The sequence below is a fragment of the Amborella trichopoda genome, chromosome 2 (genome assembly GCF_054954075.1).
Source record: "Amborella trichopoda isolate Santa Cruz 75 chromosome 2, AtrichopodaSantaCruz75HAP2 v2.0, whole genome shotgun sequence".
In the NCBI taxonomy this organism is placed as follows: domain Eukaryota; kingdom Viridiplantae; phylum Streptophyta; class Magnoliopsida; order Amborellales; family Amborellaceae; genus Amborella; species Amborella trichopoda.
In genome coordinates, this window is record NC_142337.1 from 1,460,699 (window position 1) to 1,470,603 (window position 9,905).

At 35.4% G+C, this 9,905-nt stretch overlaps 1 protein-coding gene across 1 annotated transcript; it reads left to right on the forward strand.

Moving 5' to 3' along the window:
* The first annotated feature begins 418 nt into the window (after nt 1-418).
* Nucleotides 419-3,423, forward strand: LOC18427256 (putative glutathione S-transferase parC). Its single transcript, XM_006836309.4, has 2 exons — nt 419-806; nt 2,746-3,423. The coding sequence occupies exons 1-2, from the start codon at nt 495-497 to the stop codon at nt 3,088-3,090; spliced, it is 657 nt and encodes a 218-aa protein (XP_006836372.1). The 5' UTR covers nt 419-494; the 3' UTR covers nt 3,091-3,423.
* Nucleotides 3,424-9,905: the final 6,482 nt, after the last annotated feature.

Sequence of the window (9,905 nt, forward strand, 5' to 3'; positions counted from 1 at the left end):
TATCTAAAGTCGGCATACTCTTTTCTAAACAACTTTTTAAAGCGCACGTTGTTACAAGATTGCAACTTTTTATAAACTTCTTCCTCTAAAAAAAAATTAAAAAATGACCTACTCTTTCGTCATTTAAAGGTTAGAACCTTAAATAATCAAAATAAGGTGCACCCCTATCATGTAATACAATTTTAGTGTTGAAATTTTTTTAAAACAATATGAAAATCTGCGACGCCAGCAGTGACATCCAAGCTAATCCACACAAGGACAATCAACAGCCCAGATCATAACCTTCGTTTCATTCCTGGCCGTCCATTCTCCGTATTAAAGTGTGGATCCGCGCCTCCACCGGCCCTCGACATTTTAGAAGCTCCTGGAAGGCCATCTCATAATCCTATAAGTACTCTCTTCCGCTCTCTGAAAACCCATCAGCACAGTTCCTTTTTTAGAGAGAGAAAGCTAGCTGTGGGTTTTTAGGAGTTTTTTTTTAGAGAGGGAAGGAAATGGGGGGCGAGGTGGTTCTGCTGGATTTCTGGGCAAGCCCTTTCGGCATGAGAGCGAGGATTGCCCTTGCAGAGAAAGGCGTGAAATACGAGTACAGAGAGGAGAACCTGGCTAATAAGGGTGAGCTATTGTTGAAGAGTAACCCTGTTTACAAGAAGATCCCTGTGCTTATTCATGACGGTAAGAGTTTATCAGAGTCTTTGATAATAGTGCAGTACATTGATGAGGTCTGGAAGAACCCGCCATTGTTGCCTGAAGACGCATATGAGCGAGCTGTTGCCAGGTTCTGGGCTGATTTTGCTGACAAGAAGGTCAGCTTGTTCTCTCTCTCTCTCGATTCTTTCCTTTTCGTTTTGGATTTTTTTTAAACCTAAGTTGGGCTCACGCTCTCTAGTCCCTTTAAGATGGAGGAGGAAAGGGGAGAGATGAATGCTCTATTTCTCTTGTCATTTAAGATGTAGAGGAAACGGTAGAGATGAATGCTCTCTCTCTTTCTCTCTCTCTCTTCTTCCGCTCGCTAGATTCGTTCTCTCTCTCTCTCCCGTTTTTCCCTCTCTAGATTCGTGTTCTCTCTCTCTCTCTATAGTTCTTTAGGATGTTGAGGAAAGGGGGGAGAAGAAAGCTGCGTGTGTGGTACTTGGTACAGCATGGGATGTCTTCTGCAACGTTCTGATGATGAATGGCGGAGCTCATCCTTGGATCCTGATCGTAGATTTTCCCATGGGTACGGTTACTCTTGATCGTCCCTTTTCGTGAATGGATGATGCGTGCTCCCGTTGTGCCCACTGTTCGCAAAACCGGCCGGTTAGCTCGGAGTTTTACTGTTCTACTGTGTAGATCTATCTACTCGAAAACATTCCTGAGCAAAACCCGCCGGTATATAGTTGAACGGCTCGAATTTGTTGTAAAACCGGACTGTTTTTGGCAAAAGCGGACCGGCTTTAGAAGAAACCGTTTTTAACGTTATAACGGGAGTTGTAACAGTCTTATATAACATGTTTCTGTTATTTGACACAGAGCCCATTGCCTTTTGCAGAACTCACGGGTTTTTTTTGGTTCAAGATTCGATTTGATTTTGCGAACTTTATCACCCTTTTCAGGATTTTACAGAGAATTATTGCACGAAATTATTGATGTTACTCTATAAACTGGTCGATTTGGGATAAGAACCCCACCGAATTTCAAGTTTTCCTGGGCGTTATTTATTTGTTCTTCATTAGTTTGATGAAAATCCGCCAATCTACAGATATTGGAGTCGTTGATTTATTTTATTTTATTTTTATCAAAATGGGGGGCTTTTGTAGATGAAAGAGATAGTCGGACTACTGCACTCCTGATTTCATCAAAATTCAGAGATTTAGGGCTCGAAATTGAAATTCCTTTACGGTTATTTGGGTGTTCTTAAAAGTTTCATGAAATATCTGCCAATCTAAAGATTTTAGCCAGGTTTTTTATTTTTAGATCAAAATAGGGGGTTTTTGTTGATCACAGCGATATCCAGATTATTAGATTGGTTATTTCATCGGGCTTGATTTTGAGATTAGAGCTTCATTTGGGTTTGGGTTGGAAGAAAACAAGATAAGCTCCAACTCAAGATCTTTTTTAAAGAGAACGGATTTGAGAACAAAAGCTTTGGGGTTTGATCTTAGGGGTTTTTGCGATATCGATTTTTTTTTAAATTAAAAAAAATTATTTCGCTTAATAAAACTAAAATCGATTCTTATGTTTTTAATGTTAAAAGAAAATAAATGCATGATATAGTGCATGCCATATTTAATCTATGTATATGCTATATTTAATCTATGTACAAAAGTACTCTCGTCTCTCTCATCATTACTTGCCGGAATTCGTAACTCGTCACTCTCACTATTACTCGCCGGAATTCGTAACTCGTCACTCTCATTATTACTTGCCTTGCCGTTGGTATTTGGAACTTGTAACTCCATGATGAATTAATGTCCAGGTATAAGTTGTCTTACGTAGCTATTAATGGTTTCAATATTTTTTTGGTAAGATAAATGAAGACGATAAGGAAGTATGCATTTGATCTATTTTTTTAGTTTATTTTTATTTTTATTTTTTTGAGGTTTTGACCAAAAAATAAAAAAATCTATTGGAGTGGTTAGTCTGCAACTGCACCTGATAGTAAGATATTGGCGGTGAGAGAGAATATTATCGGGTATATGATATTAGTGCCATTTAATCGCATGTGGTCTCAAACGTTGATACTTTTGTGGTGGTCCTCTGCAGCTGTACGACAGCGGGACCAAGATATGGAAAAGCAAGGGCGAGGCTCAGGCCTCGGCGGTGAAAGAATTCATTGAAAACCTGAAGATCTTGGAGGGCGCCTTGGGTGACGAGCCCTTCTTTGGAGGGGAAAAATTAGGGTTTGTGGACGTTATGGTGGTGCCTTTTGTTTGCTGGTTCCATGCGTACGAGGTCCATGGTGGATTCAGTGTTGCAGCTGAATGCCCCAAAATTGATGCTTGGGCCAAGCGTTGCATGGAGAGGGAGAGTGTTTCCAAGGCTTTGCAGGACCCTGAGAAGATCCTGGAGTTTGTGGGGTTTCTCAAGAAGAAATATGGGGTTGAGTAGAGAGAGAGAGAGACAGAGTGGTTGCATGCGACTTTTAGTAATATAATGGCAGCAACGTCACGTCGTGTTGTGTTGTGGGAAAGGTTTCTGAGAGAGAGAGAGAGTCGGTAGGTGAGAGTGTGAGGACAATGTGTTTACTCTTAGTTTTTTTTGGGAAAGGTTTTAGAGAGATATGAATATCGATGCGAAGTTGTAGTACTTTGATGCGTTTTCTGTAACGCCTAGTAGCTTTATGAAACCAAAGGGGTTCCATCTGTCTGGGACTTGGAACTTTGTATTCGAAGATGCGCTTTATCTTGATTATTCTATACAAACTTAATTTGATTGATACTACTGTAACTCTATGAAAACATTTTCCTATTGGAGTACATTGTGAGGTTTTAGAGAGAGAGAGAGAGAGATAGATACCTTATATTTTATTACTTGGAAAGTGAGCGTATCGGTTTTAGAGAGAGAGAGAGAGAGATAGATACCTTATATTATATGGCTTGGAAAAGGAGGTGTATCTGTTTTAGTGGATCACTCTGTAACAAGTGCATAGGTCAGATCCAAAGAAATTATAAAAAGCATTTGGCGCATATAAAAGTGTGGTTAATTGAAATCAAAGGATTTAGTAGTGAGCAAATTTGTCCTCACTTGTGGATTTCCAAGACATGAAAACAGTGCAGTGCAGCTTTGGAGAATCTCGATACACTTTCACATGAGTGTTTTCCTTCCACACGTAAAAATTCATTTATCGTTGGGGTCCAAATGGAAATGTTTTCCACACGTAAAATGTACAAAGTTTAAAAAATCTACAAGAAATGTGATGTTATCCAAGAAGCGACACATCTTTTGCCCAGGATCCAAGCAATTACTAGGAATTCAAATAAGATAGTTGTAAAGAGTATCATTTGATTAGACCCAAAATACGAAAAAAATATCCAACTTTATGAAATATCTCAAGCCATCGAATTTAACAGGAGTAATTGTAACTCCTTGTAACAAAGTACAAGTAATTGTAACTCCTTGTAACAAAGTATTGTCATAAAGTATGTGTGAAATTTACGCTTTCTAGTTAATATTAGATCACGTAGAATGTCGTAGCCTAATTTTTTAAAATAAAGTTGTTATCTTATATAGGCGACAACATTGTTTTAAAAAGAAATTATACCAACTCTATGAAAATTTTATTTTTTTAGGATATGAAGGTAACGGAAAAATCTATGAGAAAATGTGAAGTTATGAGACTTGTCAATTTTTTATTTTTTATTTATTTTTTTTGACTATGTTACAAAATTTTATTACTGAACAAAGATTACCTCTCACGGGATCTTACAGTCATATATTGTAACAATGTTTTAAAATTCAGATTGGTGAGGTAAACTGTCCACCCTATATAAGTCTATGCAGTGTTAACCAGCTATTTTCGTTATGTTGAATAAGTAATTCCGAAAATAATAAAAATATGAAAAATTAAAATAGGGTTTAGATATTGGGGATTTAATGCGGATCTAAAACAATACTGATTGTATATATGAGATTATTTACTTTAAGTACAAGAAAGTCATAATCACCTTAACCAGTGGATGTGAAATCTAATAGATTCAAATGTATCACAATATTTTATAATTTTATTTTAGACTTTGTATTCGATCAATAATACAGCCCTAATCATCAATTTTACATCTATTGACATCCTTATATTAAATCCATTTCCAAAAAAATATTAAATGAGACTACAAACAAGATAAAGAATATAAAGGGGGAGTAGGGTCGAGACCTACTCCTTTTCGAAACCGATTTGGTCCTGGTTGGTTCTTAATTTGGATCGATCATTCTCGATCCGCATCACAAGGTTTTAAAGCATTGTATTGAAGGAACTAGGCCTATTCGAAATAATCCGGACTGACAAGTTGCCGTGATGTGATAATATCTTATATTAGATTAAACTCTAAAATATTCCTACCAAAACATCTTCTTGAAGCTTTCAACTAATCTAATTGATGTTTGGGAATATATGTTATAGAATGCTAAAAAATATTATCTTATAATTTATGTTGAGAGAGAGGGAGAAGAGAGAGAGATTGCAAATATGAGAAAAGGAGGATAAAAAAAAAAGAATATTACAAATGGCATTGGATGTCCATTCAATTACAGGGTGCTCCTGTCTGATCACTTGAATTGGAGCTCCACTTGTGTAAAAAATCAAAAGTTTAGTGTGGAGCCACTTTAGTAAAGAAAAATTTATCAAAATTTAATATAACAGATGAATTATTCGATATTTTACCGATACTTATTGACTTCATTTAAAAATTTCATCAAACTTCAAAATATGTTTGATCGTGAGTTGAAATAATTGAAATATCATATACTATATTGTTGATAAATGAGATTTTTCTTTTTTAGAGAAGGGGTCTCTTACCTCTTAATAGCAATGGAATACTAGAGGTCATATTGCGGTGCCCCATTACCCTGACTACCCTACCCTAAGCCCATTCCAAAAAAAAAAATTTGAACAATCCTTAAAATCAGATGATTTTAAGTTTGATTTAGTATAGAATTTCAGGAGTTCTCTAAGCACACTTGTTTTTTTGCCTGCTGAAATGGATGGTATATCTTCTTGAGGTGTGGTTTGTATAAGACCGAGGCCCTAAGGGACACCTTCAAATAGAGTTGAAAGATATTGTTTCAATACTGAAAATCTTTGTAATGGCTTGAAATTTTATTTTCATTTCTAATCATAAAATTTAAAACTTAAAAAAATAGTGTAGATGAAGTAGATCTATAAACACTTAAAAAACTTGAAAATTGACGGTCCGAAAATGCGTTACAAGATGCACTACTTCTAATATTTGAAATCCATTTTTTCTCATATATATATATATATATATATATATATATATATATATATATATATATATATATATATATATATATATATATATATATATATATATATTGAGGTTGAGATGATCAATTTCAATATTTTAAAGCATCAAAACAAACTTCTTTTAGTGAATTTTTTAGGTGATTGTTTAGGACCTCGTCCTTAAATAAACTTTTTCCATTGATGGTAGGTCTTGAATGCGGAGCATTTTTGAGGCTTTAAAATCGTTGACTAAGCTTTTTTAAAGTGTGCAAAAATGTTCCCCGTCTCTCTCAATAAAATAAATAAATATAGTTTTCTTTTTTGTGTCCCTAAGCACCAAGTTTGGTGATCCTGCTGGAACACAGAGTCATTTCCATACCAAAAATGGGGTGGCGTTTTTAGGGTTTCCAGGTAAAAGTAAAATATGACAAACTTTTGTAATGTAAATCATTAGATATATTATCTCAGTAAATTGAATTACATGAAAACCATGATAAGACGACTTATTTTATAATGTTCTAATATCTCTGACACTTCCTTTTTAAGTTAATTTCACAGCAAATCCAAATTTTTAAAACATATCTTAAGGCGATATCCCATTTATTATATCTTTTAACCTCCCAAATTAACTTTACCTTATCTTTTAAGTCCAACATATGGCTAAAAAGATTTTTTTGTTTCTATTGCTTTTAAAACACCCCCCTCCCAAACGAACTTTACCCTATCTTTTAAGTCCAACATAAGGCCAAAAAGATTTTTTTTTTCTATTCCTTTTAAAACACCCCCCTTTTCTGCCTCTTCCCATGTTAATCTCCAAATATCCTTTGATTTTTTGTTCAATATTTAAAAAAATATATCCTTTTTCAAACTGTACATCAAAATTCCATCGAAAAATATTGTTTTAATGTTGACAAACTCTCTAATTGATCAGTTTGTTATCGTGATGTACGAATTTGAAGAAAAAAAAAAGATTTCGAGTCTAAAAAATAATGTATCTTGCAGCACATTATCTAGACTGTTCATTTTCAAGATTTTCATATGTTTAAATATCTACTTGATTTTAACCATTTTTTAAATTTAAAATTTTATAATTAGATATAAAAATATATGTTAAGATAATCCTAAGAATGTTTTACACCAAAATTACATGCTATGATAAAATTTGGAGGTGCACCAAGGGAAGCATTGTTCTTTTTTGCTCTATTTTATAACATTCAGCGAATCTCCTTCAATAATAAAGCTATATCCAGAATACCTTGTCATCAGGAGTTCCAAATCATGCAAGGCTCCCTGTAATTCAACATGGTTAGTCGTAGTAGAACCACACGGTCCAGCAAATGCAAGTAATACATTCTCTTGCCAATCACGGACCACTCCACCAAAACCCGTTAGGCCTGGGTTCCCCAAAAAACTGCTATCAAAATTCAACTTTAAAATTCCCTGATCTAGCGGCTTCCATCTAACACATAGTCTATTTCTAGGCACATCCATCTGAAATAGATTCGACATAAGGAGAGAGTATTCGCTAGTAAGATATTTCCTACTATACAAACTGTGTCCATAATATATTAGTAAGATATCTAGAAAGCTTATTTTGAGGGTATCCATAATTTTTCCTATAAGATAGTAGTATATTTTGTCATTCAATCACATATTTTGTCATTCAATCACATGTGGTCTCAAATGCACATCCTTTTATGATGGTCCTATGTAGCTGTAGGATGTTTAGAAGGTTGATTTTAAAGATACCTATAAATTTCCATCTAATAGCTCTACGACAGTAGAACTTAAATGCATGAAATTTTCCCAGTAAGATATTAATGTTCATTGCCATTCAATTGCATGCGGTCCCAAACTCTCATCCTTTTATGGTGGTCCTCTGTAGCCGTACGGCGGTGGTAGCCGGATATGGAAAAGCAAGGGAGGGGACCAGGCGTCGGCCATCAAAGAATTCATTGAAACCTCAAGCTCGTGGAGGGCGCCTTGGGCAACAAGCCGATCTTTGGAGGTAACAAATTAGGGTTTGTGGAGGTTGCCATGGTCCCTTTTGTTTGCTGGTTCATGGCTATGAGGTCCGTGGTGGGTTTAGTGTTGCAGCTGAGTGCCCCAAAATTGATGGCTGGGCCAAGCGTTGCATAGAGAGAGAGTGTTTCCAAGGCTTTGAGGGACCCTGAGATGATCTTCGAGTGAGTTTGAGGGGGTTCTCAGGAGTAAATATGGGGTTGAGTAGAGAGAGAGAGAGAGAGAGAGAGAGAGAGAGAGAGAAGGTGTTCATTTGTGTAAGCTTTCTGGTTGAGTGAGATGTCATGTTGTGTTTTAGTGGTTGTATGTGACATTTTGGTAATAAAGGATGGGAAGCAACGTCGTGTTGTAGGTAGCATTCTCTTCCTTTTTCTCCTAGTTTTAGAGAGAGAGAGTGGCGAGACAGTTTTTCACTCTTGTTTTTTTTGGGAGAGGAGAGGTTTTAGAGAGAGAGAGATGAATGTATATATCAATGCCGTGTTATGGTAAGGGAAAATTATAAGTTCCTTGTTAAATGAACGTTGTAAACATCTTTCTCTTCATTGCTTTTAGTATTATACCCTAAACTTTAATTTTATTTTTATATCTATTTTTTTTATTAAGAAGTAAAAAACATTACACCTTAGACTTTAATATTTTTTTATATATATTTTCTCTGTGAAAAAGTAAAAGAAAGTGACATCAAAATACATTTCTCCTCTCTCACTCTCTCTATCCACTTTCTCTCTCTTGCTCTCACTATACCCGCCCTCTCAATGACGAGTCTCGGGTTTTTTTGAAGAAACTCAGTGTCTATTAATCAATATGATCATACAGGTTTGTCTTATATAGACAATTACATATGACAGATTTATTATAAAATACAAGATATTGTAACTACCTTCTTAAATATATTGATTACAATATATACTTTTATATTAACTTGATAGACAATATATACTTTCTTTTCACACTTCTCCTCAAACTCAAGATGCAATAAAAGAGAGTAACTGTGAGTTTGAACATTAAGTTGGGGAGACGAGCAGTTGGATCTTCTGGAGCATACTCAGATTGCTTGATCAACAAGCACAGAAATCAGCGGCAGAATGACAGTAGATCAACAAGCCTCAGAAACATAAAGCAATAACAAAGCAGCAAATCAGATAACATCAATGAACAAAAACTTAAAATCTTCACTGGAGACAGAAAAACAGTCGAGACAGCTGAAAAAACGGAATGACACTTGGGAAGAGCCAACAAAACTCGCTGTGGATACGAGACGGATTCAACAACTCGCAGACGATAACATACATGATCGAGTACCAGGATAACAAACTCTATCAAACAACACAAAGATGAACTTAGAAAATTTACTCTTTAATTTACTTTGTTTTTTTTAACAAAAACATTGGATGCCACAATTTACAAAAGTGCTTCGTCGCAATTTCAACAGTTTATTGGAATAAGCCTAAAAGATTGGGATTCTCCTTTGAGTCAAGCAAGAAACAATATGACTCACCAACCACTACAAGACTAAACGAACAAAGTGGCCCGCCATGAAACAATATGGACTACCAGAACCTTTTTCCTTTTAAGTTTAAAAGCCTCAATAAGTCGGACCAGTATGCACCGAAGATTTAGAAAACCATAAGCTCTGTCGAAATTCTTTGAGCGTGCTCTCTCTTTTTAAAATACGAGCAACGGGTAAAAAAAAATGAGGCCATAGAAAGGATACGGAAAAATGAAAAAAATGTAAAAAAAACATTAAGTGGGGGTGGTTCTGTCCGGTTCAAGAATTTTAAAAAAATAAATAAAAAAGTGGAGCCGATTTGTATTGGTTTTCTGATAGAACTGGTCGGTTATGTGGCAGAACCCGTACAGATCGACTTGAGTCTCGAAGTTCATGGGGGAATCAGCTTGTTCTCGATATTTTTTAGGATACAGATTGGCCCAGTTGATTCCT

Coding starts and splice junctions, on each gene's coding strand:
- LOC18427256 (XM_006836309.4), top strand. CDS start 495: ATGGGGGGCGAGGTGGTTCTGCTGGATTTCTGGGCAAGCCCTTTCGGC. Junction 807..2,745: donor CTGATTTTGCTGACAAGAAG/GTCAGCTTGTTC, acceptor GGTCCTCTGCAG/CTGTACGACAGCGGGACCAA.